The sequence below is a fragment of the Lepus europaeus genome, chromosome 13 (assembly GCF_033115175.1).
Source record: "Lepus europaeus isolate LE1 chromosome 13, mLepTim1.pri, whole genome shotgun sequence".
Classification (NCBI taxonomy): domain Eukaryota; kingdom Metazoa; phylum Chordata; class Mammalia; order Lagomorpha; family Leporidae; genus Lepus; species Lepus europaeus.
In genome coordinates this window covers 85,729,412-85,756,354 of record NC_084839.1, presented here as the reverse complement: position 1 = coordinate 85,756,354, position 26,943 = coordinate 85,729,412, and the positions used below count along the sequence as shown (strand labels likewise).

The window sequence follows — 26,943 nt, the reverse complement described above, 5'->3', positions numbered from 1 at the left end:
CTACGACGCCTTCCATCGGATCAGAGAAAACACAGCATGGACCACGTAGAGCAGAGTGGCCACGTAGGAGAACACCTGGAAACAAGAGAAGGGCTCTTTAAGGGGAGTGCGTGGGGAGAGGTCTTCCGCTGCTTCGCTATCCCCAGACACTGCGACGTCCACGGCTGGGCCAGGCCAAAGCCAGGAGCCAGGAACTCCATCCAAGCCTCTGACAGGGGTGATAGGGACCCAAGTACTTGAGTTGTCAGCTGCTGCCTCCCAGGGTGTGCATCGGCAGGGAGCACACTTGGAAGCAGAGCCAGGACCTGAGCCGGGCCCTGGGGTAGGAGACACAGGCATCCCCTGTTTATCCCATTCCCTTGCCCCAGGTGGCCACCTTCCCAAAGGCTTGCCTGCCCGAGTCCCAATTTCTGCACCCGGTGTTGTGACCTTGGGCAGGTGTGTCATGAGTTTCCAGCCCAGGCGCAACAGTCAGGGCGGCCACGCTTCCATGACTCTAGAAAATGCTCATAAACACCAGCCACGGCCGTGCCTGCTCTCTCTCTCTGCCCCTGCGCACGGGCGCACTCTTGACCCCCGTTGGCCGGAGGCAATGAGCAAGCTGAGTTATTCGGCAACACATTTAAGAGAACTCGCATGGAAACTCCTGAGCACGCTGAAGAGAGCAGTCATGCAGGAGTGAGCAGCCCCCAGCAGCACCTGTCCCCAGCAGGCGGGAGCTGCAGAAACCTTTGGAGAACATCTGGGGAGTCCCCCATGGGAACAGCAAATAGGGATGTATTTTCCCAGTGAGGCCCAGAAAAGGCCCACGGGAGGCATTTAGGGCTGGGGCCACACCTTAGCCTCCAGAAACCCCCCTACCTAAACTACTGCCGTGGTTGCCCACCATGGCCAAGATCTAGAAACAGCCAGATTTTCCCAGAAGTCATCAGCTGTCCTCAGCCAACATCTGCCAATCCTGGGTACCCAGTACCTTCAGCAAAGAAGCTCTGCCCACAGCAAAGGAGAGAGGGGTGAAGCTCTGCTTTTGATTCAGGCCCTAATTTGGGGCAGGAATAGGGCAGGAGACAGGATGGACGCCTCCAAGAGCCAGGGGGATAGTCCCCTCCCCCTTGGCCAGCCCCAAGACCATCTGAAGGGCATGTACTGTGATTGGGAAGGATCCGGGGTGGAGGCCTGGTTAACCTCCACAGTTTTCCACCCTCGTACTCTGCAAAAGAGTAAGTTAGCTACACGCACACCTAACCACAGGGGTGATCTCACCAACGCAAGGGTGAAAGAAAGAAGCCAGACAGAGGAATACACACCGTCTAATGCCACTGATAGGAAGTTCAAAGGCAGGCATGACTGAACTGGGGGCTAGACACCAGAGATCGGGCACAGTGACGGCGACCGGCCCAAAGGGGATTCTGGGAGCTGTTCCTGAGCTCCTCTTTGTCTGTCGGGAAGCTGGCTGCCCAGGGGAGTCCAGTGTAGGAGAGGTGAGCTGATCTGGATATGAGCTGCCTTTCCCCAGCAAGTTAAAGAGCAAAGCAGGAACACGGCAGAGCCCAGGGGTTCCCGGCTGGAGACCTGGCCACGCCCCACCACCTGCTGTCCCACTGCACACATCCCGTCTCTGTCTCGCCACAGAGGCAGATGAGACAGGACTGTCCCCAGGATTCTGCGATGGAGAATCACAGATGTGCACCAGGAGCCTACTGGCGTGCTGGGAGAAGGTCCCACACTGCAGGCTGCTCGAGGGGCTGCCAGGAACCGGAGGTGGCCGTCTGGGGACACCGTCATGGGCTGGGAGCCTCAGGGGAACCTGTGGCTTTCCTGAGCAGGGGACCAGCCTACAGGGACGTGCAGAGGGGTTGCTCCTTCTCGGAGCAGGGAGAGCCCTTCCCAAAACCCAGCAACACCCATCCCCATGGATTTGCTCCTAGCCTCTGTTCAACCTTTTCCAAAAAGACGCCACGACACAGCTTGGGCCCGGAGAGCCAGCACCCCGGGGTCTCTCTGCACAGGCACCCCAGGGTATGCCAACTCTAGAAGCCAGCAGTCTCCCCAATGCAGTTCCTTCCCTGGGGATGCTGGTGACCCCCGCCTCTGTCATCTTCCAAATGGTTCTGCCTCTCCCAGGAGCGCCTGGTCTGTCTCACTGCTTGTCCAAATCCCAGACGCCTGCGCTCCTAACAGACTCTGGGAGAGCACCAGGCAGCACTCTCCCTTTGGTTGTTTTTTAGCCACCCTGCATGGTCAGAAATAGGCTTTCTAACATGAATTAGGATAGGAGGGGTCTCTAAGAAGCTCATGGGAAATGTCTATTAGGGAAAAACTGCTCATGGGCGTCAACACAGTTGCACCAGAGCAAACTTCTCTCTCTCTCTCTCTCTCTCTCTCTCTCTCTCTCTCTCTCTCTCTTTTTGACAGGCAGAGTTAGACAGTGAGAGAGAGAGACAGAGAGAAAGGTCTTCCTTCCGTTGGTTCACCCCCCAAATGGCCCCTACAGCCGTCGTGCTGCACCGATCTGAAGCCAAAAGCCAGGTGCTTCCTCCTGGTCTCCCATGCGGGTGCAGGGCCCAAGCACTTGGGCCATCCTCCACTGCCCTCCCAGGCCACAGCAGAGAGTTGGACTGGAAGAGGAGCAACCGGGACAGAATCCGGCGCCCAGACCAGGACTAGAACCTGGGGTGTCGGCGCCGCAGGCGGAGGATTAGCCTAGTGAGCTGCAGCGCCGGCCGCAAACTTTTCTTTTAATTCTGCTTCCGTGAACTTTTGGAAGTCCCTGCAGATTGGCTCCAGGACGCACAGGTGCACCTCTGGAAATGTTTTATGAAACAACACATTCTCAGACTCCCTCTCACACTGACCCATCCCATTTAGCAGAGTCTGTCTCGGCCCCTGTGGGCCCCACTGCCCCTCACTGTATGCTCCAGTGGGGAGACTCCACGGGGGTCAGGGGACCCAGTGGCCAGAGCTGACTGCTGCCAAGTGTATGGATGATGCAGTGCCTGGCCCCATCCATTCCTGGTGATCACACGCTATCTGTGCCCCACTTCTCCATCTGTGAAATGGGTACAAGAATAGTGCCCATGTTGCAGGGTTGTTGAGAGTGAGACGAGTGTCCCTGGGGTGCTCGGCGGTGAGGTCTCGGTTCACACCTGCCCTCCGCACGGCTCTCCCAGGCAATGAGTCCCTGGCGCAGGGCTAAGGGAGTCTTGGGTGAGTCACTGCCCTTCTTGGGGCCTTTGTTGCTTTCGAAATGAGAGGACAGGAGACCTCCTTGGAAAGTTAGTGAACTCAAACACGGACGCCAGCCTCCTCCCTCCCCCAACTGCGCACTCACCACGGCCGCGATGTTTTCGTGGTAGTGCTTGTAGGTGAAGCCGTCCCGCATGGAGATGGTGGCCAGGGCTTCCAGGACCGAGGCGCTGAGGTAAAACAGGGCGGCGGTGCATTGGTACGCTGCGTCCTACAGGCAGATGAGACAGGGTCAGAGAGCTGCGGAGAGACCGGCGCCCCGCCAGTCCCCACCCCACCGGGCAGGGCTCAGGCCCCTTCGCTGTCTCCTGCCACGGCCGCTGGATCCCACCTGCAGCCCACCTGCACGCCATCCTCGGGGTCTGGGGTCAGAGCAAGCGCTTTGGTGGGGAAGGGCTGCTGCTCTCCCTTGGGTGGGGTCCCACCCGAGGCTGGGAGTGGGGATAGGTTAGAACTTGGTTCTGGACATGAGATGTGGCAAACGTGGTTATGGTCCCAGCTTGGATGCTGCCTCCTGGACCAGGGCAGGGTGACAGGGGCCCAGGCCACTTCCATACATTTTGCTTTCATTTGGCATTTTTAAGTTCCTGGTGTATCGGAAAGCAGAAAAAAAAAAAAAAAAAAAAAGGACTACAGCAGGGTTCTGCATGGTTGTAATTTGGAAGTGGTCCTCTGAGAGTGAGAAGCCCCCATTCCTTCTCCAGCGCCTCAGGGAGGTGCTGCCCCTTTCCTGGGCCTCAAAGCCAGGTTCATATGGAATAAAGACTACAGGCCGTTTTTCAGTTCCCAAGTTCTCTCTGGCCACCTAGCTTGAACAGCAGTGGAAGGGAGCCGGGTGGTAGGCAAGGCTTGGGTTCCCCTCCAGGACCCTGCCCCTCCCACACGATGGCAGGTGCAGGTGGTGTGGGAGGGGCTTGGGCTACCTAGGTTAGCCATGAAAAAAGCAGTCATGTGAGAAAAAGAACAGGCCCCACGCAAACCAGCACACGTATCAGCCTGTGCCTCCACCTTCCCCTGCTCTGCCCTGGGCTGCCGTGAGCTGAGGCTCGGGCCAGGAGAGCCAGCCTCCTGGGGAGTGGGGGGGGGGGAGGGACCAGCAGTGCTCCCCTGCAAACACCCACCCAGGACTGCGACTCACCAGAGTGACCCAGGAACTCTCGCCGCCGTGGGCGCCAATTATGTACAGGATGAGCAGGGTGGTGGTGGCCACGAAGCAGAACACAGACACGAACATCACCCAGCCCTGCACAAGGGCAAGGGGCACCAGGGAGGAGGCAACCAGGATCCACACCAGGCCCCCGAAGACCTGCAGGGGAGGCAGAGGGGCTGAGTGTCCAACCAGCGGAGAGTCCAGAACCCAGACAGGTGCCCGAGCCCCAGACCCAGCGGTCCCACTGGGGCTCTGGGGACACAGAAACGCAGGGCAGAGGCCAGAAACACTGGGCAGCCTCCCTCCTCCCCAGAAATGGCTCTCTGGCCACACCCAAGGCCCTCGGCTGGGTTTCTAACCCCAGGCTTGCCAATTCCTTGAAGGCTTGCATTTCTCATTTTTAAAACACAATTTAAATTGTTTAAATTTAACACTTACATCACACCAAAGACCAGGCACTGCCCTAAGCACTTTACAAATATCTCCTCAGTTAATTCTCACAACAGCCCTCGGAAGGGGTGCTGATCCATTTGAAAGAGTTGGGGGAGAGAGAGGGAGTGAGGATTTCCATCCACTGGTTCACTCCCCACATGCCCACAAGAGCCAAGATCAGTTCAGGCCAAAGCCAGGAGCCTGGAACTCAATCCAGGTCTCCCACGTGGGCGGCAGGGACCCAAGTCCTTGAGCCATCGCCTGCTGCCTCCCAGGATGTGCATTAGTAGGAAGCTGTATCGGAAGTGGAGGAGGTGGGAATTGAACCAGGCACTCAGATATGACATGCCGGCGTCCCAAGCAGCGTCTTAAGCACTGTGCCATCTGCCTGCCCCGGGCTCTCCCTTTTTTATGAGGTTCCATCCCTTCTATTTTCTTTGATGTTAAAATAATATCCTTTCTTCTATGAAATTGTAGTAACCAGCAGATTCTTTTAATTTTTTACTAAGTAACTACAGGGTCTCATTAGCTTTTTTTAAGGTTTGACTCCTTTGTATTCTTAATCCCAGGAGGTGCCTGCCGGAGCTGGGTTTTGAGTGGAGAGGCTCAGGTCAGCCCTGTTTCCTGGGGCAGCCAAGGCTAGTGTGAGTCCAGGGTTGTGCTGGAGACACCCAGCTGGGGCCCTCAGCGTCATAAGAAATCACAGGTCCCAGCAACAGCCCCCAGTGCGGTCTGCTGTGGACAGGCACACGCAAGCCCTGCCTGGGCGTCTCTCTGTTGTCCTCCCCTTCTGTTCCTCGTCACTCCAGCAGGAAATCCCAGCCTCATCACGTGTCCCCCAGACAAGGACTGGGCTGGGACACGTGTGGAGGTGGCTTTCCAGCTACTGCCGAGATCTGGAGCCGAGGATGAGGCCGCTGTCCTGTTCCGCGTGGTACCCGACCCCACCTCCCGGACCTGCTGCCCACCTGCCGGGTGAGAGACACAGTGTGCTCGCAGGTGCTCTCTGAGCCTCGTGTCTGGGAAGCATCGGGAGGGAATCCCATCTGAGCAGCAAAGTCAGTGTGACAGCGCATCTGGATTTACCAAAACCATGTTGTGCTGAATGAACCACGTGCGGGTGCCTCCGGCCCCCAAATTTCCTCTGCCGATGGCCCTACCTTGCCCGAGTCACCTGGCAGAGCCAGCGGGACACACTGTACCTTAGAAAAACTGGAGCGAAATAACTCAGTAAAAGCCCTCCTATGGTGGCAGAAGAGGATGTGTACTGATTTTATCTACAGTCACGTTCAAGCTCACGCAGACCACTGGCCTTTCCAAGAATGGGCGCCGACCAAGGACGTGAGTGGGTTGGTGGCTGGGGAGCTCCATGGTGCACAGGGGGAGGTGGTACTCTGTGAGGCCCAACTCCTGAGTGACCATCACCTGGTCACCTGGGTGACCTCCGGTGGGCCTATCTAAGTCAGATTCCTGGTTCATAGGCTCCTCTCCTCTGAGGCCCTTGGCATGGGCACAGGTGCATCAGGTGAGGGACCGAACACCACGTTCCCTGGGAGGGAGGTCTGTGTGGCTCACAGCCGATTCCCCTGCTGGGGGATGCAGGAAAGGCCAACCGGCCATGTGTCAGTGTCCGAGGAGGTTCGCTGGCCTTCAGCCCCTGGTAGACGGGTGTGACCGGAGGACGCCAGTGGCTGGAAGAGCTCCCAGTGGCCGGTGGACGTGACGCTGAGGAGCACTGGGAGCCATAGCAATAAAGTTTTCCTCACTCAATCAAGGAGGGCTCAGGGGGAGGCCAGAAGTCGTCTTAGAGCACAGGCAAGCAAAAGCGACCTGGCTAGTGACTTTGTTTCTGTGCTTAGGACGGTAACAGCATCACACTGAGAAAAACAACAGTCAGACACCTACGAGGTGTAGTACTGCACACGGTGTCACCTGCAAGCGACGAGATCTGAGAAGGCGGCCCTCAGGCCCTGGCCTCTTTCCGTGGAGGCGTGGTCAGGAATCCAGGGCAGGGAAAAGAAGGCAGAAGTCAGAGTGAGACCACTGCCCTGGGTGCTCGCTACGGTCCGGTGCCTGCACCTTGCGTGGAGTGGGCCTGCGGCTCAGATTCCAGTGGCCGCAGAGGGGAGGCCCAGAGTTAACTCAGACGCTGTTTGGGGTGTGTGCTTCCATCAGTCCGATCGAGATCATGTTCCAGCTCTCTCTCTCTCTCTCTCTCACATACACACACTCCTGCAGATTCCTGGAGGCCGTGGAGGAATCCCTGTCCACAGTTGTCCACAGAACAGAGCCCACCTCATACTGGACCCCAACGCAGTCCCTGGAAGAGCTCAGGACCCTGCCCCCGCTCTGGGTGGGTCACCTTTGCCAATGGGTTCTTTTAAAATCAAGGCCCACTCTTTTTCGCGTGGGTTATCTGCAGCAGTAGGCTTCGTGGTGAGACGGCAGGGAGAAGTTCACATAGCACACAACCATCCACTGAGATACACGGGCCAGCTCGCTGGTTGCTGTAGGTTTGCGGATCAGTGTGACCACTGTCAATTTCAGGACATTCTCAACCCCTCACCCTCATTCACTATCACTTCCCTGGCCCCTCTCGGCCACCACTAATCTGCTTCCCGTCTGTACAGATTTCCTACTCTGAACCGCATAGGAATGAAACCATGTAACGTGTAGCCATTTGTGGCTGCCTTTCATTCATAACGCTATTTTTTTTTTTTTAAATTTGAGAGGCAGACAGACACAGAGAGAGCACGCCCATTCACAGGTTCCTTCCCCAAATGCCCACATTGATTGAGGTTGGGTCAATGCCAGAGCCAGGAGCCAGGAACTCAATCCAGGACTCCCACATGAGCAGGCACCCAACTGCTTGAGCCATTGCCACTGCCTCCTAGGGTGTGCATCAGCAGGAGGCTGGAATCCGAAGCAGGAGGTGCGTGTCAAACCTAGGCTGACGTGGATTGAGATCATCCTAACCAGTGTCTTCCTAGCCCAAACGGCCATCCTCCATAGGGTCTTCAAGATAAGAAATTCTCTCTCAATGGCAACTTTTAGACAGTAGTTCTACCATCACAGCCCCTACCACGGTCCATTCTTTTTAATTTTTTATTTACTTATTTGAGAGATAGAGTTACAGTGAGAGAGAGACACAGAGAGAAAGGTCTTCCTTCCGCTGGTTCACTCCCCAAATGGTTGCAACAACCAGAGCTGCACCAATCTGAAGCCAGAAACCAGGAGCTTCTCCATGGTCTCCCACATGGGTGCAGGGGCCCAAGGACTTTGGCCATCTTCTACTGCTTTCCCAGGCCACAGCAGAAAGCTAGATTGGAAGTAGAGCAGCCGGGACTAGAACCAGTGCCCATATGGGATGCCGGTGCTGCAGGTGGAGGATTAGTCTACTGTGCCAGAGCGCCGGCCCCACCACAGTCCATTCTGACTCCTCCCACTATTTGGGGAGCCCTGGCTGAGTGTGTCTCATCTCTCTGGAACCAGAAGGAGATGAGGAGCCACTGGATCCCAAGGACATTGTTATAGAAAAAGAAAAATACCACCAGCTCCTGTCTGTCCACAAACACATGCTGAGCTGCCCATTGCATGGCGGTGGCATTGTCAGAGGATCTCTTACACCCTGAGGGCTGTGTTCCCGGGAGACGCCCCACACAGCTCTGACGGGGAAGGGCCCATGGGGCCAGCTGGGGCTGGGCTGGGGTGGGTGCCAGGCAGTCAGGAAAATTAGAGGAAGAGGAAAGTAATGGCAAGGCTGAGCAGAGGAGAGGCTCTGCTCTGAGCCAGCTCTGCCAGCACTTTACGGGTCTTACGAGGGGCTGGCTCTCCACACCCAGGAGGCTGAGGCAAATGACAGCCTCCCTGCCCCAGCAATTGCAGGTGTCTCCCGGCGTCGTGGGCTGTAGCAAGCTGGCTGAAATCAAGGACGTGCGAATGTTCCAGCACTGGGTCCAGCACCGCCCGACAATTAGGGGTAAGACGCCGCTCACTGCCCAGTGGAAACAGGTGCACAGGCCACCAATCACGGCCACCCTCACCCCCCAGAATATTTGGAGGAAAAATCACACCTGCACTGAACACAGACGGGCTCTTTTTCCTGGCTGACATTCTCTAAACAATACGGTCTCATGGGTATCACAGGTAATGCAGACCTGGCGTAGGGTATACTGGACAATGTGGGGAGATTATTTGCAGATACAATGGCGTTTAGATAGGCACCTTGAGTTCTTGCAGGGTTTGCTGTCTGTGGGGTCCTGGGACCACTCCTGGCATGGACGCCGAGAAACAATGTGGAATAGCGCGTGGTCCCAGGGAGTCTTGAAGGCAGAGGCAGCCTTTACCTGGTCATCTGGAGAAAGGCCCAGGGAGAGGCCCTCTGCGGCAGGAGAGCCCTAGGGGATGCCGCCGTGACTGCGCAGGCTTCCAAGCCCCGCTGAGTGGGAAGCTGAGATTCACTGTGAATCACGGGAGTCCAGGCTGCGCCCCGCCCCTCTCCACCTACTAAGTGTACAGTGAGTGGGGATAGCCAGCACCGCGCCCACACCCAGGGAGATAAGGCACTCCTGGGCCGTGAGCAGGCCGCTCCAGCCCAGCCTCGGGTCCCCCTGGCCAAATATTTGTCAAGAGCAGCAGGGTAGGTGAGGGTTCAAGCATTTCCCTTTATCAAGAAGCCTGGAGGTGGCTCCTAGCTTCCAGGTGGCAAATACTCAGAGGTCATTATTTTGAAAATGTTACACACACAGGCAGAGGCAGGGCCCCAGGGCCTGTCTATCTCTGCAAAGGCCAGGTTTCCCCCTGCCCCCAGCCCGCCTGCATCCCAACACTGTCCATCATAGCAGAGATGGTTCACCTTTGAGGGTGGGCTCAGACGCAAGTCTCTAAGTTGGGTTGAGCTCTCTATGGTGGAAAACACGGCTAGGGCTTGAGCTAACACACTATCGTCATCACAGAGAAAGGGAGGGAGAGAGAGGCCTCTTATCCACTTGTTCACTCCTCAAATGTCCACAACAGCCAGGCTGGAGCCAGGCCAGAAGTCGGAAGCCCAGAACGGAAGCCAGGTCTTCCACATGGGTGTCAGGGACCCAGTTACCCGAGTCCTTAGCCCATTAGTAGGAAGCTGGGATGGAGAGTGGAGCTGGGACTCCAATCCAGGCGCTCTGAAGTGGGGTGCGGGTGTCCAGTTGGGGCACCTCTAAACAGAACGCCCGTGCCCAGGACTCACGCACAGGGTCTGGCTCCACTGGGGAGAGGCAGAGCTGCAGGACAAGGCCCTGGCAGCCCAGGCTCTTTGCCAAAGGCCTTGCTTCGTAACACGGGGCCCTGGGTGTTGTTCTTGTAACTCCTGTCACACGGAAGAGGAAACGGCTCCCATCCCAAAGGCGCAGCAGACACTCCCTTCAGTTCCTACCTGGCCACTGGGTGCAAAACCTCCACCTGCACTTCCCTATCCCCAAGCGCCCATCCCTGTCTTGCCTTGAACGTGAGGCTGGCCCGTCCTTGGCTGGGGTGGGGGCGGGGTACAGCCTCCCTGTCTAATAAGGGGGTTGTTCTGGTGATCCAAGCATCCCCCCTCCCCATGACCCTGGTGCTTCAGGGCTGGCAACCACCTGTCTTTAACTCCTTCTGGTGTTGGGTGCTGGGCAGACTTGACGTTCCCTGAGAACCAGAGATAGCATAATGGATAACAAGTTTCCAAAGACTTAAGAAAACTTACATGCATAGTTCACCCAATCAGTGATTTCCGGCATGGGGAGGGGGAGGAAACCTCAGGCTGGGGGATTGTCATTGGGGGAGACCTTGCGTGAGCTCACTTTTTCTCTCTGGATTAATCCATGGAGGGCAGCCCAGGGCGGTCAAGGGTAGTATGCAGACTTCAGAGGCAAGGTTCACGTGTTCGAATCCCAGCACTGCCACTTACTAGCTGGGCAGCCCAGTCACTGACCCTGTCGGTGCCCTTGTCTGAGCAGCAGTGCTAACAGCAGCAGGCAGGTGGGCTTGTGTCTGCAGAGCCCCGGCACAAGCCAGCCTCTGACTCCTGCTCTGACCACTGTGTCTCACCTGTACCCAGGTGAAAATCCCAGCCTTCCATGATCACATGCACAACGATCCTCACTAAAATGCACTGAGAAGGGCCGGCACATGCGGTTTAAAGCCCTGGCCTGCAGTGCCAGCACCCCATATGGGCGCCAGTTCGAGACCCGGCTGCTCCACTTCCCATCCAGCTCTCTGCTATGTCCTGGGAGGGCAGTGGAAGATGGCCCAAGGATTTGGGCCCCTGCACCCCCATGGGAGACCTGAAAGAAGCTCCTGGCTCCTGGCTGCAGATCGGCACAGCTCCTGCCGTTTCGGCCAACTGGGGAGTGAACCAGCGGATGGAAGACCTCTCTCTCTCTCTGTCTCTGCCTCTCCTTCTTTCTCTGTATAACTCTGACTTTCAAATAAATCAATAAATCTTAACAACAAAGAACAAAATGTATAGTATGAAGAAGTTAATGTATGGATTCCAAAAATTAAAAAAAAAAAAAAAACAAAAAAAAACAACTTGTTGAGAACCAGAATGCAAAATTAGCCTCACAAAAGGAGAAAACTCTACGAGCTCCCAGAAACTGAAAATCGAGAAAAATGTGTCTGTATCTGCAGAAAGAAACACAAAAGGCACAAACTATGAGCCAGGCCTCCTTCAGACAATGCGCCTTAGTTATACAGGGGGCAAGGAATGTTCTGGCACATTCTCAGGACGGGCCTGCAGTTGGCGCTGCGTGTGGCTGACAGCTCTCTATCTTGCTTCTGCTGAAAGACTTTGGTGGCTGAGGTCAAGGCAGACAATTTGAGCAAATTCTTTGCATATTTTCCTAGGTTCCGTTTGGCTCTGTTGGAAACTCTCCCAACGACACGTCCAGACGTGAGCCATAGAGGACTTCCCACACGCGGCTTGCCACCCACACCCCTGGTACATGGTCCGCAGAACCCAGCCCAGATTGCCAACCGCTCTGAGCGCGCGGTGTGGTCCCCGTGGCACCCATGATCAGTTCTTGACAAGGGGGCTGTGCACAGGTGCCGAGCCATCCCGCCATTCTGATCAAGTGGCAAAAGTCACCTCCCCAGGGACACAAAGAGGAGAGGACCTCGCTGGGGAAAGGTGTGGCTGACGCACCCCAGGCTGCTGAGGGCACTGCCATGAACTCCGGGCCCCCTGTTGTTCTCCCAACCCTACCTCGTACTCCCGGCAACACCCTGGATGACGGTAGCAGCCAAGGGTTATGGTGATGTCAGGAGGACGTTTGGTGCGGGTGACGTGAGTGCTGTGAATTGCCATATACTCTTGGAAGGCTCAGAGGCCTGGGCCTGGATTGGCCAAGGAACGAATCACTCTGCAACTTAGAAGGAGGGTAGGGAGGCTGGCGCTGTGGCGTGGCCGGTAAAACCGCCGCCTGCAGTGCCGGAATCCCATATGGGCACCGGTTCGAGTCTTGGCTGCTCCACTTCCAATCCAGCTCTCTGCTATGGCCTGGGAAAGCAGTAGAAGATGGCCCAAGTCCTTGGGCCCCTGCACCTGCATGGGAGACCCGGAGGAAGCTCCTGGCTCCTGGCTCCTGGCTTCGCATCAGAACAGCTCCGACCGTTGTGGCCAACTGGGAGTGAACCAGCGGATGGAAGACCTCTCTCTCTCTCTCTCTCTCTCTCTCTCTGCCTCTCCTCTCTCTGTGTAACTCTGACTTTCAAATAAATAAAATAAATCTTAAAAAAAAGGGAGGTTAAGGAGGCATTTTCCCGTGTGAACGGGTACGTGTGTATGCTTGTGTAGACATGTGTATATACCTATATGTGTGAGCATGCTTGTGTGTGCATGTACACGCGTGTGTGAAAATACTTGTATGTGCTCATACATGTGTGTCTATGTGAGTGCAAGGTCACAGACACACATATGCGTGTGGGTGTAGAGGTGAGGGAGGCAGGGCGAGCTGCTGCAGAATTGGGAAACAGCTCTGATGGGAGGCGGAAGCCCAGAGGGTGGCAGGATGAACGTGCACGGGGTCAGGGACCACCCAGGACCCCGGCCTCTGATGCCTTCCCTCTAGGGAGTGGATCAGAGAGGGGTCTGGGGGCCTCTTTTCCAGTCCCAAGAGGTGAGCTGAGAGGGCAGGGAGCAAACACAGCCAGGCCTCTGGTTCTTGCATAAGCCCCTTCTCCCTGGCAGAGAGGAAGCCGGTCTCAGCAAGTCAGAGGGAGGCTGCCTCCACTCGCTCACTCACTGTATTTTTGTTCATTCATTCAGGCATGTAACTCACAGGTGTCGATAGTGACTGCACTGGGGCAGGTGCACCCAGGGCACTGGACCTTACCAGACGCACCCACTGGGCACAGCCCATCTCCCCCTGCCTCTCCTCCCTCCTACAGTCTTGTCCCCAGTCCCTACTGGCACAGCTCTGAGTACCCCAAGGGCAGAACCCAGTTCTAGTGAAAGTGTCAGGGCAGGGACTGGCACTGTGGTCCACTGTCTCCAGGGCCAGCAATCCATGTGGACGCCAGTTCAAGTCCTGGCTGCTCCACTTCCAATCCAGCTAATGTGCCTGGGAAAGCAGCGGAGGATGGCCTACATCCTTGGGCCCCTGCACCCCAGTGGGAGACCCGGATGAAAGTGCTGTCTCATGGCTTTTCAGCCTGGCCCAGCCCTGGCAGTTGCAGCCATCTGGGGAGTGAACCAGCAGGCGGAAGATTTCTTTCTTGCTGTCTGTTTCTCCCCTCTCTTTCTCTCTGTAATTTTGACTTTCAAATAAATAAATAAATCTTTTAAAAAGAGAGAGAGAGAAGAAAGTGTCAGGGCCCCAGCTCGAGTGACCAGCTAAACACTTCAGTCTGGGAGGGAGGGATCTGGGGGAGAGAGGGAGAAGATTCTGTGCATGGGGCCCCCCGCCCCCTCCCCCAGCTGAAGGACAGCTTGCGGGGAGTCTGACTTCTGGACCACTCCAAAGGTGAACAGCAGGTGTTGGGGGGGGGGGGCTACCTGACTCAGTTTACCCTCCTGACCCCTTCCTTTCCGAGGAGCCTAGCTTGCCAACACCTCTTTCCAGGTAGGCTCAACCTGTGTCTCTTTATCTAACCTGAAGGCAAGAATAGGACTTAGGGGTCTCATATCTGTTGTGAAAAGAACAGAGATTTGCTGTCTTTGGAGACCTAGACTGAGTTCACGGCTACAGTTGCTATCAACAGAGCAAGCGTGGCCTGAAAGACCCCCCTGGGTCAGGCCTCAACCCCACCCACCCTGAGTCCCTGCTCCCCACAGCGCTCAGCCAGGCATGGGGTCCAGGACACCCACCACTTCCCCAGTGAATGAGAACTCTCCCGCCCATGCATCCAGGTGCCTTCTGACGGCACATCCTGGTTTGGATGGAAAATTTTGCCTTCCACACTTATTCCTGCTGGCTTCACCCAGCAGGATCAACAGAAACAAGGGAGTTTGCTTGAAAAATACCAGGTAAGCCACGTGTAAAAGACAAAATACATGGGGACACTAGACCAGAAAAGAGTGGCTTCGGTGTAAGGGAAACACGAGGTATTGATGGGAGTGGCTAGGTAGGAGAGTCATGTGATGAGCAAACAAAAGGGTGTGCACCTGCAGACACGAGGAGAGACTGTCCACCCCGGGGCCTGGCGCTCCTCAGGGTGTCCCAAGAGTGCTCTCCTGGGCATCGGGGACCATTGTTAGTTTCACCTTCTGTCTTACAGTGAGCTCAAGGACTCACTTTGTGGCTTGTAAGTGTCAGCGGGGTGGGAGACACATTGCAAGCCCTTTTCCCACCAATGTTTTCTGGGAAAAAAATGTCTGAGGGTTCTGAGCATCGTGGCTCAGCAGGTTAAGCCCCTGCCTGCGACACCAGCATCCCATATGAGCCCCAGTTTGAGTCCCCGCTGCTCCACTTTGCATGCAGCTCCCTGCTAATGTGCCTGGGAAAGAAGCAGAAGATGGCCCAAGTGCTTGGGGCCCTGCCACCCATGTGAGAAAAATGGATGGAGTTCCAGGCTCCTGGTTTTGACCTGGCCCATTGGGGAGTGAATCAGTGGATGGAAGATCTCTCTCTGTTTCTTTTTAAAAGATTTCTCTCTCTGTTTCTTTTTAAAAGATTTATTTATTTATGTGAAAGGCAGAGTTACAGAGAGGCAGAGAGGTAGAGAGAGAGAGAGAGAGAGAGAGAGATCTTCCATCTGCTGGTTCACTCCCCAGATGGCCGTAATGGCCAGAGATGTGCCAAACTGAAGCCAGGAGCCAGGAGTTTCTTCCGGGTCTCCCACGTGGGTGCAAGGGCCCAAGGACTTGAGCCATCTATCACTGCTTTCCCAGGCCATAGCAGAGAGCTGGATCAGAACAGGAGTAGCTGGGTCTTGAATTGGCACCCATATGGGATGCCGGCGCTGTAGGTAGAGGCTTTACCCACGGTGCCACAGTGCCATCCTCCTCCCTGTAACTCTGCCTTTCAAATAAATAAAATAAATCTTTTAAAAAAAGTTTCAGAGTTCCAAGTCTGTACCAGGGACATGGGCAGATTTGGGGGTTAGGCACGAGACCCACCACAAGCAAGGACCTGCAGAACATGTGTTCAGTGCCAGGAGAGGGTGCCATCAGGGTGGGCTTCTGGGTGGAGGTGATGGGTAAGCTCAGGCCTGAAAGGCCACCCCTAAAAGAGAAGCATTCCCATGCATCCCCCACTGCAAAGGAATGTGGGTGGGCTTACGGCTATGTGAGCCCCGCCCCCAAAGAGGAGGAGTCCCGTCCTGCCCTTCAATCCTATTGTGCCCATCTTATCACCAAAGGCTGCAGCGCAGGGTGGAGCCTGGGGAAGTGGGGGCACAGCTTGTGCCAGAGGCTGTTCCCTTCCTGCACTGTTGCCATTCCAGGCACTCGCTGCACTTACATCCGTGACAAATCACGTTGGGAAAAGTCTAATCCCAGTACACAAGAAATGGTTCCGATGGCTGCAGGGGGATGCAATGGTTCGTGTCCCATTGGGAATTCACCAGATTCTCCCCACCCTTGGCTCAGCCAGCACCCCATCTGCAGGGCAGCAGGCAGGATGGCACTGCTGTCCCCTGATCACCTAGGTGGCCAGGCGCAGCTCCTGGCACTACACACACATACATGCACACATGCACACACATACACACACACCTGTGCTCCTCCACTCTTCCTTCTGGATGAGGGAGGCCCTAAGAAGCCAGTGCCCGTGCAGGACCCAGTGACCCTAGAGGTGAGTCAAGTGTGCCGTCTGGAGCCTTGCTCAAGCCCAAGTCTCACTCACCCCCTGCACCAAGATGGCACAGAAGGGCACCTAAGGCAAGAGGGGCGAGGGCTGGGCGATCACCCGGCATTGGCACAGATTGGCCAGTGGGGGTCAGAGCGGGTGTTTGGATTATGAGTTTGTTAATACTCATCGCACCTAACAGCAATTGAGCAGTGGGGATGCCTGTCATGGGAAGAACTTTGTGTATCTGGGCACATGCGCAGAATGACGTTCCAGGCAACAATGGGCCAAGTGTAACAGCAAGGAAGTCGCAGCCGTGTTAGGCTGTGGAGCAGGCACCCTGAGGCAACCTCCTGGTGATGCGCATGGTTCAGCGAGACACACCTGCGTTACCCTCCAGTCTGCAATCCGAGAAGTAGGCTGTGCTATGTCTTCAAAAGCTGAGATTTGGTTGCCTGCCTGCATTCCCTGGCTTCGGAGCCCAGATCAGGGCCTCTGTGGGTGTGGTCCTCACCCGAGTCCTACCACCTGTTCACCAGGAAATCTCCCAGCATCTGGACTTGACCCTGGAGATGGCTGTGAGGATATCAGCCCGGAGGAACAGGGAGAGTAACAGCCCAGTAGCCTGCACCCAGCCCCCGGCGCTGGGGTGGGCCTCCCTGGGACAGTGTGTCCCAGTGGGCCCTGTGCTTTCGGAGGAAAAGACTAAGTTTGTGTTTAAGACCAGAAAACAGGCAGAGGATCCAACACTGACAGACAGCAGCCCCTCTCTGCAGCACAGACCTGTAGCTCCTGTGCCGGGGCCAGCGTACAGACCCCGCCCTCACCCCGCCATCTCCGGTCCTGGCCCATCTGTCTTTTCCCTGGGGGGCCAGTACCTTTGGCTCCTAGAAGGACCTGCTGTGAGCTTGGATCTTCTCCATCCCCTCCGCCTTCCCTTCCCGATGTATCTACTGCATTGACACCTGGAATTTCAGGCCGGCTGAGTCTGGTTGAGTCTGGCTCTGTCGCCCACTGCCCCTGCAGACCCGTGTGTTATGGTTGGTGATGAGGTTTTCCTTCAGTTCCTATGTATTTTGTCAGACTGCCAGGCCTTAGTACACTGCATTGGTTCAATACTGAGCTTGTTTTGCCTACCTAGAAGGGAAGAATTTTTGCTGTGAATGAGGTGGGAGCAGCAGAGAGCCAGGGGTTAAATGTGGCAGAGACTCATGCCAATACCTTTATGACCCTGGCCAATAATTATGCTTCTGGAGCTAACTGGGAACCCAAATTTCCCACCAGAACACACAAGGCAACTCGGAACCATGGTGACTGAGAGACTCCCAGGGACCTCCCCTGTGCTCTGTGCTCCGGGGGACAATCTGAAACCTGTGACAAGGAGGCAGGTACCCTGGCCCATGGCGTTCCTGCTTCAAGGACACAGGGTGCTGCCACCGTGTCCTCCTGTCCCACAGTGGCAGAAGGGAACATCTGCTGGGGTGGCCTGTCAGTGCCTGTCCCTGGAGACTGTGGACAAATAGCACCACGTCCAGGGTCGGACACTCAAGGAAGGACCCAGAAGGGAGCCCCAGGCTGGCTCGGGTCAGGGGAGGATCTGATCAGACCCTTATGCTAGCGAGCAGGGGGCTCGGCACGGAATCCACGGGGAGTCAGCCCCCAGTGCCCCTCAAGACCGGCTGGCACCCAGTGGTCCAGTCCCTTCTCTCAGGGAATGTGGCCTGAGTCCAGGGCAGAGCCACGCCACTCCTACAGCTGTGCAGACTGGCTTGGGGCGGCACAGGTGTGGCTCTGTGGGTGAGGCAGTGAGCCCCTGCAGCCTCTCCTCCTCCTGCTGCTCCTTCCCCTCTCTCCCGAAGGCTCCGGGGCAGAGGGGGGCTCCCGGGACCACTCCTGGCCCTCCGGCATCTCCCAGGGTGGGGAAGGGACTTATGACAAGCCTCACTCACAGCAGTCTTGTAAAATACAGCTGGGTTCTGATGATGCCGGCATCACAGGCCTGCAGAGCTGAGCCACTGTCCCAGCCCCCAGGGAATGGGCTCCAAGTCACCCAATGCTGATTAAAGCAGGCCTCTGGTTCTTGCAAAACTGGAAAAGTCACTTCTCAACACCATGAGCAAGCCCCAGGAGACCTGTGTCTGTAATTCTCCTCTTCCCTTTAGAGAGGAGGGGGCAATGCCGCTCTCCACCACAACGCAAGCTGGAGCCGGGGCCACCTGGCCACGCCCTGCTCTCACCCCTGCAGGGCCAGCCCCATTCCCTGGGGACCGCAGGGGAAAGTTCCTGGCTGGGGCAGCAGGGAAATTTCTCTGGGAACGGAACAGGGTCCATGGTCTGAAGCTGTGAGACCCTCGGGGCACCTGGCTCTGTCCTCACCCTTCTGTCGCCAAGACCAGTTTGAATCTCGCTGGCTCACTGAGGGGTGCACAGTGCTTATCAGAGGCAGAGTCTCGGAGCCGCCTAGACCCATGACTCAGAACCGCAGGGCGTGTTTTTGACAAGGAGGTGCAGGGGTGCGAGCTCCCTGTGGCTCTGAGCCGTTCCTTCCTTCCCTGAGGTAAGAGAAGGGACCCACGCCTGGCCCAGGGCTGCTGTGCAGCCAGAGCCCCCTGCTCCTGATCCTTTTGGCAAAAGCCTGGGGTCACCACGGGTGTTTGAGTGAATGTAGAAGCCTGCACGATTCCGGCTAGCGCTGCAAGCGGTGCTCTGGGGACCCGGAGGCAGGGACACCTGCGCAAGTTATGCCTTCTCCCAGCCCCAGGTTCTCCCAGTGCTGAGCCTTCAGTTTGCCTGATTCTCCATCTTTTGTCTTCTTGGAGACTCACTGCTTTCTCTCTGGAGCCAGAACAGGGACCACCCAACAACAAACTGCTTCATCACGGAAAATGAGGCCACGGGGCTACTTCAGAAAATTAGCAGGAAGATGGAAATAAAGACAAGATTATTTGGGTGCAAAAAAAAATTTTTTTTTTTTGACAGGCAGAGTGGATAGTGAGAGAGAGAGACAGAGAGAAAGGTCTTCCTTTTGCAGTTGGTTCACCCTCCAATGGCTGCCACGGCCGGCGCACTGCGCTGATCCGAAGCCAGGAGCCAGGTGCTTCTCCTGGTCTCCCATGGGGTGCAGGGCCCAAGCACTTGGGCCATCCTCCACTGCCTTCCCGGGCCATAGCAGAGAGCTGGCCTGGAAGAGGGGCAACCGGGACAGAATCCGGCGCCCCTGCCGGGACTAGAATCCGGTGTGCCAGCGCCGCAAGGCGGAGGATTAGCCTATTGAGCCGTGGCGCCGGCCCGGGTGCAAAAAATTTTTGAAATCTGTGCATGAGGTTTTTTTTTTTTTTTAATGAACTTTTTGAGGAATCTTTGTATACATGGATTTCAGAATTTTTTTTTTTTGCACCAGAACAAATGTATCTTTTAATTCCATTTTCCACTACCTTCATGAAGTTTCCTCTTACATACACAATGGGATATTAGCGAGCCATTAAAAATTCCTGTCATCTGTAGGAACATGGATGGAGCTGGAGGCCACCATGTTAAGTGAAATAAATCAGGCATGCAGAGACAAACACTGCATGTTCTCGTTTGTGTGTAGATGGAAAAAAGTGGGTCCCATAGAAGTAACTGGCAGAATAGCAGGAAAGATGGTGGGAGGAGGAATGGGTAGGGAGGGCCAATAGGTACAGCAGTGCAGGTGGACGGGGGAATACCTTCTAATGCTCTACAGCCCAGTAGGGCGGCTGGTAAAACAATAATTACCCGGCCGGCGCCGTGGCTTAACAGGTTAATCCTCCGTCTAGCAGCGCTGGCACACCGGGTTCTAGTCCCGGTCGGGGCGCCGGATTCTGTCCCGGTTGCCCCTCTTCCAGGCCAGCTCTCTGCTATGGCCCGGGAAGGCAGTGGAGGATGGCCCAAGTGCTTGGGCCCTGCACCCCATGGGAGACCAGGAGAAGCACCTGGCTCCTGGCTTCGGATCAGCGCAGTGCGCCGGCCGTGGCAGCCATTGGAGGGTGAACCAACTGCAAAAGGAAGACCTTTCTCTCTGTCTCTCTCTCTCACTATCCACTCTGCCTGTCAAAAAAAAAAAAAAAAAAAAAAAAAAACAAACAAACCAAAACAAACAAAAAAAACAATAATTACCCATGTATTTCAAACAGGGACTCGGGATGATTTTGAATGTCCCAAACACACAGAAATGATCCATGTCTGAGCCGAGGGACCTGCCCAGTGGCGTGAGCTGATCTTCACACACAGCAAACATGGATTGGAATGTCACCCTCTACGCCATAAATACGTTCAGCTGCTGTTTGTCAGTTAAAAATAAGGATAAATTTTTTAAGGAATTGAAAGATAAAAGGGTCATCTCAAAAAAAGAAGAGAGAGAGAGAGAAAGAAAGAGGGAAAGAAAGAAAGAAAAGGAAAGAAAGAAAGAGAGAAAGAAAAAAGAAAAAGAAAGAGGGAAAGAAGAGAAGGAAGGAAGAAGAGAGGCTGGCTGTGTGGGTCAGCTGCTTCCTGGTCAGGTAAAAATCTAGGGAGGCCCCAGGACTTGCTCAGTCACGTCCAAATCATAAAAAGTCTCCGGTCACTTTGAGTCACTTGAATCATTGCTGTGTGCACTTCACGGCAAGAACTGAAACTGCAAAGCTACCCTCCCTCCCTCGAGAACACGCACCCTGCAAGCGCTGGCTCAGCTCCACTGGCTGACCCCACTCCTCTTGCCACCTCCTGAGCTGCACACCCCAGGATGGCATTCCTAAGACGCTCCTAACACATTTGCTCTCTCCATTCCCAATTCCACCGCTTGGGGACACTGGGGAGACATTGGGTTCCTGATCAGCCAAGTCTTGAAAGGGTAGGGGCAGGGGGCGCCGGGTCTCTCTTGGCACTTTACAGCCTTGGTTTGCAGACACAGGAAGTGTCCCACACCAACCTCTGCTCTGTGCAAGGTGGCTCAGGAGGGAGGAGCAGGAAACAGACGCTGTGGCTCCAGAGGGAGAGGTGCCTCCCTGGGCAGGGACTTTTTTTTTTTTTTTTTTTTTTTTTTTTCCCGCAAGGACCAAGCCAAAAGCCAAGTCCTTGGGTTGAGTTGTTGGAGAAGGGAAGAGCATTTTGGACATTTCGTTCCCAGGCAGGCATTTATGGGGGTGAACCTTGATCCCATTGCCAGCAACAGCCCTGTGCTCAGGGGCACACTGCTTAGTGGGGCCCTCTGCCCCCAAGCTTTCAGCGGTCAAGAGCTCTGGGATGGGGCATTGAGCCAGGGTGAGTGTGAAGCCCCACCCTGAGCTGCCACCCCTCCCTGCTCCAGAGAGCTGCTGCCCCTGCCACGGGAGTGGCCCGGGTCCCACCCTGAGCATCTGTACCACCCAAGCTGTTGGGAGGTCAGCCATGGGAAACTGAACGTGAATCACCAAGAACCTGCTGGACTACAGACTTAATAAGTAACCATTTCACATCCATCAGAGGAACAGAAAGTGACAGTTTGGCGGTACCAAGTGTCTCAAGGATGAGGAACCAGGACTTTCACATGCTGCTGATGGGACCCGGGTTCAGCCTGAAACTCACTATGCTAAAGCATCAAGAGAGAGTCTTAGAAGGGATTCCGGTAAACGAGCATCCTGGTTGTAACTCAGCGTTTCAGCTTGCTGGTCAACCTCGGCTGAAATGGCTGACTGGCAAGGGCTCTCACGCACAGCGGTGTGGAGGCGGCCGAGAAAACAAAGACACACATGCCCTGTGACCCAGAAAAGCAAATCTTCCATGTGTTCCCAAAGAAGTTCCCAATGGCAAGGCCAAGGACGTCCTTGGCAATACGGTCTGTAACAGCCAGAAATCGTGAATTGGAATGAGCCCAAAGTCTATTGGCGGTGGGATGGGCAGACGGTGCCAACATGCACTAATGGGGCCAGCGCTGTGGCGTAGTGGGTGAAGCTGCCGCCTGCAGTGCTGGCATCCCATATGGGCACTGGTTTGAGACCCGACTGCTCCACTTCCCATCTAGCTCTCCACTATGGTCTAGGAAAGCAGTAGAAGGTGGTACAAGTCCTTGCTTGGGTCCCTGCACACTAATGGGAGACCCAGAAGAAGCTCCTGGCTCCTGGCTTTGGATCAGCTCAGTTCCAGCTATTGTGGCCATTTGAGGAGTGAACCAGTGGATGGAAGATCTCTCTCTTTCTGCCTCTGCTTCTACCTCTGTAACTCTGCCTTTCAAATAAATAAATCTTAAAAACAAACAGGGGCTGGCGCTGTGGCACAGTGGGTTAAAGCCCTGGCTTGCAGCGTTGGCATCCCATACGGGTGCCAGTTCTAGTCCCAGCTGTTCCTCTTCCAATCCATTTCTCTGCTATGGCCTGGGATAGCAGTAGAAGATGGTCCAAGTCCTTGGGCCCCTGCCCAAGGGGAGACCTGGAAGAAGCTCCTGGCTTCGGATTGGTGCAGCTCTGGCCATTGCGGTCATCTGGGGAGTGAACCAGTGGATGGAAGACCTCTCTCTCTGTCTCTACCTCTCTCTATAACTCTGTCTTTCAAATCAATAAAATAAATCTTTAAAAACAAACAAACAAAAACATGCACTAATCCCAGCTCCCAGGGCTGTGTGGTTCAGAAGGCCATGTACAGTGGGGTGTGGTTTTCATAAAGTGTGAGGACATATAAGGCAAGGACGCACCTGCGGCCACAGCCACAGTGAGTTCGTGAGTGTGATTTAAAGTCACAGTGTACAGAGGGAGTGGCCCTACGCACGGAGGAAGAGAAAGAACACCCAAGGGACTCAGATGCCATCTGAAAAGCTTTATTTTTTAAATATTGAAGGGCACATAAGTCAAAATGTTAAGAGTTGACCAAGCTGGGTAAAGCTAGTACTTAATAAAGTATTATTTGAGGGGTTTTTGAAAAGTTCATGGAAGACATAAATTGTGAGAAAACTATGCAAGGACCCCACAAATTTTTCACATCAAAACAAATCTATCTTTCAATTCCACTTTCTACAAACTTTTTGAATGTCTTGGTCTGGCTCTCCTGTAGGAGCTGAAATTTTTTTTTTTTTAAGTTTTTATTTTGAGAGGCACAGAGATGGAGAGCACTGGCCTCTGCTAGTTCACTCCTGGAACGCCCACATTGGCTGTGCTGGGCTGGGGCCAGAGCCCGGAGCTAGGAGCTCAGTATTGGTTCCTACCTGTGCGGCAAGAATCCAACTACTTGAACCACACCCTGCTGCCTCCCGCGGTCTGCACCAGCACGAAGCCGGAGCCAGGAGCCTGACACAGGCATTGAACCCAGGCACTACAGTGTGGAATGTAGGCGTCCTAAGTGGGATCTTAATCATTGGGTCCGATGCCTGCCCCTGGGTTAAAGATTTCAAACGGACCAGGTCAGGGGCTGTCAGTATATCCCTGGTGTTGTGCACCCACCCACCTCCCATGGGGAAAGTCTGCGCCCATCAAGCAACTGCTCCCTGGACAGCCCCCCTCTGTCTCTGGCAAACCTTGAGTCCGTGTCCTGTCTCCACTAATCTACCTATTTTGGATGTTTTATGTAGACAGAACTGTGTAAGATGTGGTCTTTCCTCTCTGCTGTTTTTCCCTTAGCAGACACTTTCCACGGTTTATCAACTTTGCCTTAGAATTTCACTCCTCTCTTTGAAGATGAGTTTATTCGACAGCTCTACCACCTCTATCCAATCATCTGTTGATTGGATAAACACGGGCTGCTTCCACCTGCTCTTAATTGTGAATGGTGCTGCTACCGACACGTCTGCCCATGAACTAATCCAAGTCCCTGCTTGGAATCTCCTCATTGTCCACTTCCCAGCAACTGCTGGGTCACAGCATAATTTCCTGTGGCACCACCAGACTGTTTTCCATAGCAGCTGAGCTGTCCATTTTCTGTTCCCACCAGCAATGTCCCAGGATTCCGATTTCTCCACGCCTGGGCCAACATTTGTTATTTTCCATTAACAAAAACACTAGGCATCCTGGTGGGTGGGAAGCCGTAGCTGATTTTGATTTTGATTTCACTTTGCTAACGACTCAGGACGCTGACAATCGTTTCGTATTCTTGTTGGCCATTCGTGTATCTTCCTCAGGGAAGTATCTGTCCAAGTCCTTGCCTATTTTCCAATGGGTTGTTTGTCTTTCTGTGGTTGAGATGTCAGATTCTGTCACTTTATAAATCCCTCCCAGGGTGGCCAGTGCCTCTTCTGTCCTTTGATTCTGCACGCCTCGTACCCATCAAAGCAGGGACAGCGTGGTATTTACAGTCTGTGCAGAGGACAACTGGACTGGGCTCTGCTTACTCCTCTTATCCCGTGGGCTCTCTGTGAGCCTACCCCCAATCCAGAGGGGAAGAAATTCAGGTATGACACGGGATGCATCCGGGGCCTCTCAGGAAACATTGAGATGGAAGAGAAGCAACGTCTAAGTCAACGGCTGAGAAGTAAGTGGTCCCGGAAAAGGGAAGTCATTTCTTCTAGAACTTTCTACCACCACAGGTCACAAAACCACCCTGTGGGAGGAAGTTCCCACTCACAGATTTCCCACACTCGGATCTCTGGAAGGATGGTGGGTTCTGAGTGGGATCCTCTTACTCTTCCCCTACCAGCCAGGTCACCTTGCCTGGCCGGGCTGCTCCCCCCTCAGGGCCACTCTTTCCCCTGCTAAGCTGTAAGAGGAGGCAGAGGGAGCACTGGCAGGCGGTGCCCTCTCTGTAGCTCCACCCCGTCACTGGTCACCACTACACCCAGCTCCCCTCAGAGCAAGAGGAGGGGGGTGCACTGGAGCTCTTTGCTAACGCAGGAAGCCCAACCAACAGACCCTCTTAGAGTTCATGATAACGCTGCCTAAATAGCTACGGAGGTTGGAGGTGATCTCTTTTGGCCATGAAACTCTGTGCTTGCCAATACCTCTTGGTAACGCTTTGGAAGGAACCACTCATTACTTCTCCCAGTCGTTTTTGGAAGTCCAACCTGGGGTCAACACAGGCTAAGCAGTAGGAGAAACACCCAGAAGAGCCGTGTGGGGCAAGAAGGATCTCGGGTGTGGGCGGCCCCGGGCGGCTCCTGCACCTGTCACGTGCCTACCTTAAACATACTCCACTGGCCGCTAGTCCAGGTTTTGCCTGGCAACCTCGAGCACGGACGGTGAAGGTGAGTGAGCACCAGGGGCAAGCCCATCCCCTCTGGGCCTGGGTGTCCCTCCACCCTGGGTTCTGCTCCACCCTCTCACTTCTTTGCTTAACCACAGGGTTTGAAGTCACTCTGGACACACCCAGGTTTGGGCTCCACTCGTCTCTCAACACAAGTTCAATGATATCCCTGCTGCTGGGTAACTGGGGACCCCTTTGGTCCTTTCCTCCAAACCCTTGTCCCTTTGTCATTGCCCCCTCCCCACTCTGATCACACATTAGGAATCTGGGGTCCAGTTTTGAAGACGTTTCCAACATTTTCTTTCTCTCGGCTACATCTGTGTGAGAGCACAGGAAAAGGGGTCCCTTGGCTGGGACACATCACACAAAGGGAAACGCGCCCTCCAAGGTAAGGACCCTGGCACCCAGGAGGTCTGAGGCTTAGAACCTGACCTGGAGCCCGCATTAGGAGGCGCTTCCTGTCGGCCGCAGGTGCAGAGACTACGGGACAGCTCAAGGTCAGCCAAGGCGCAGGGACCCCTCCCGCCAGCCTCCCTCGCTGCCTCCACGGCCTCCAAGCCCACACTCGGAGCATAACCACCCCTGGCACCTCCGATGATGGCCTCTTATATTATTTCTAGATCAAATTTGTCGTGAACACTCGCCAGAAACTTTAAACTGCCAGGAAAAAAAAAGAGTAATCTGGATTCAGCGCCTCCCAGTCTGCAAGCCAGTTTCTTTTGTTGATGTTTCCCTTTGAACAGAATCTCCTGCCTGGGAAATGCGGGACCCCTCTACAAGGACGTGGCTGGGCGGGGGCAAGCCCCGGGGTGAGCTTGCTCCTCGAAGCCAGCAGGACGCGCAGCAAAGAGAGCGCCAAGGATAAAGCCCGCCTGACCCGCTTCCAACCTCTGACACAGGGTGCGCAATTGGTTTTCCCACCTACACCCTGGAGACTGGAGGCACGGCGGGTGCATGTGTGTGTGTGTGTGGGGAGGGGGGCTTGCAGGCGCAGCCCCTGCCCCGGATCCCCGGCTGGGACCCTCGCCCGCCCCACAGCCGTGCAGACCCCCTGCGAGAACGCACGCCTGAGTCCACCGTCCCTTCCCCGGCCCCGGTGCGGGGCGCGCCAGCCACTCACAAACTCAAAGACGAAGAGCAAGTCGGGGAAGGTGATGAAGACCGAGAAGCCACTGGGCAGGCTGCTGCCGCCCGACGTCGCTGCGGGGGCCATGCCCGCGTCGCCCGCTCTGGCTCGCCGCTGACCGCTCGCTTGCTCCGCGGAGCCCAGTGCCCGGGGCGCCCCCGCGCGCGGGTTAAGAGCAGGGGAGCCCGGGGCAGAGGAGGGAGGAGCCCCATCCGCCCGCCCCGCCCCACGCCCCAAGGGACCTGGCTGGGGCTCCGAGGGTGCCGCCCTGAGGCTCGCAGAGCTGGGGTGGGAGCCTGCCTCCCAAATCCCACCCCTGGGTGCCACCTCCCGAGGAACAAGACAAAGCCACTCGTTGAGGCGCCTCGCACGCTTTGCAGGTGATTTCTAGCCCTTTAGAGTGACCGTCGCCATCAATAGCCGAGCCCCGACACCTCTCCGCCATGGCACCCCTGAGGTCTCCCTGGTCTTTTTGCTGCATGTGTTCCTGGCGCGCCCCCCTCTTCCAGGCTCCCGATGGTGGGACGGGCTGCGCGCTAGCACCTGCGGCGGCTACCCGGCTTCGGCCGCTGAAGCCGTCTTGCGCGCAGGGCCCCGGGGACTGTGCA

At 55.5% G+C, this 26,943-nt stretch overlaps 1 protein-coding gene across 3 annotated transcripts; it reads right to left on the bottom strand.

Moving 5' to 3' along the window:
• Positions 1 to 26,422, bottom strand: MAL (mal, T cell differentiation protein). 3 transcript variants are annotated; one of them, XM_062208749.1, is made up of 4 exons: positions 26,330 to 26,422; positions 4,385 to 4,552; positions 3,332 to 3,457; positions 1 to 75 (listed from the first exon to the last, which is right to left on the bottom strand). In XM_062208749.1, exons 1-4 carry the CDS (start codon positions 26,420 to 26,422, stop codon positions 1 to 3), a joined length of 462 nt encoding a protein of 153 aa, XP_062064733.1. The 3 variants fall into 3 exon arrangements, with proteins under 3 accessions (XP_062064733.1, XP_062064734.1, XP_062064735.1); XM_062208750.1 differs by lacking the exon at positions 3,332 to 3,457; XM_062208751.1 differs by lacking the exon at positions 4,385 to 4,552.
• Positions 26,423 to 26,943: the final 521 nt, after the last annotated feature.

What these genes read in the sequence shown, in the direction of transcription:
- MAL (XM_062208749.1), bottom strand. Translation starts at nt 26,422, where the DNA reads ATGGCCCCCGCAGCGACGTCGGGCGGCAGCAGCCTGCCCAGTGGCTTC. An exon ending in AGAGTTCCTGGGTCACTCTG is followed by an intron (nt 3,458 to 4,384) that starts GTGAGTCGCAGT and finishes ATCTGCCTGTAG; the next exon opens with GACGCAGCGTACCAATGCAC. An exon ending in ACGAAAACATCGCGGCCGTG is followed by an intron (nt 76 to 3,331) that starts GTGAGTGCGCAG and finishes TCTTGTTTCCAG; the next exon opens with GTGTTCTCCTACGTGGCCAC.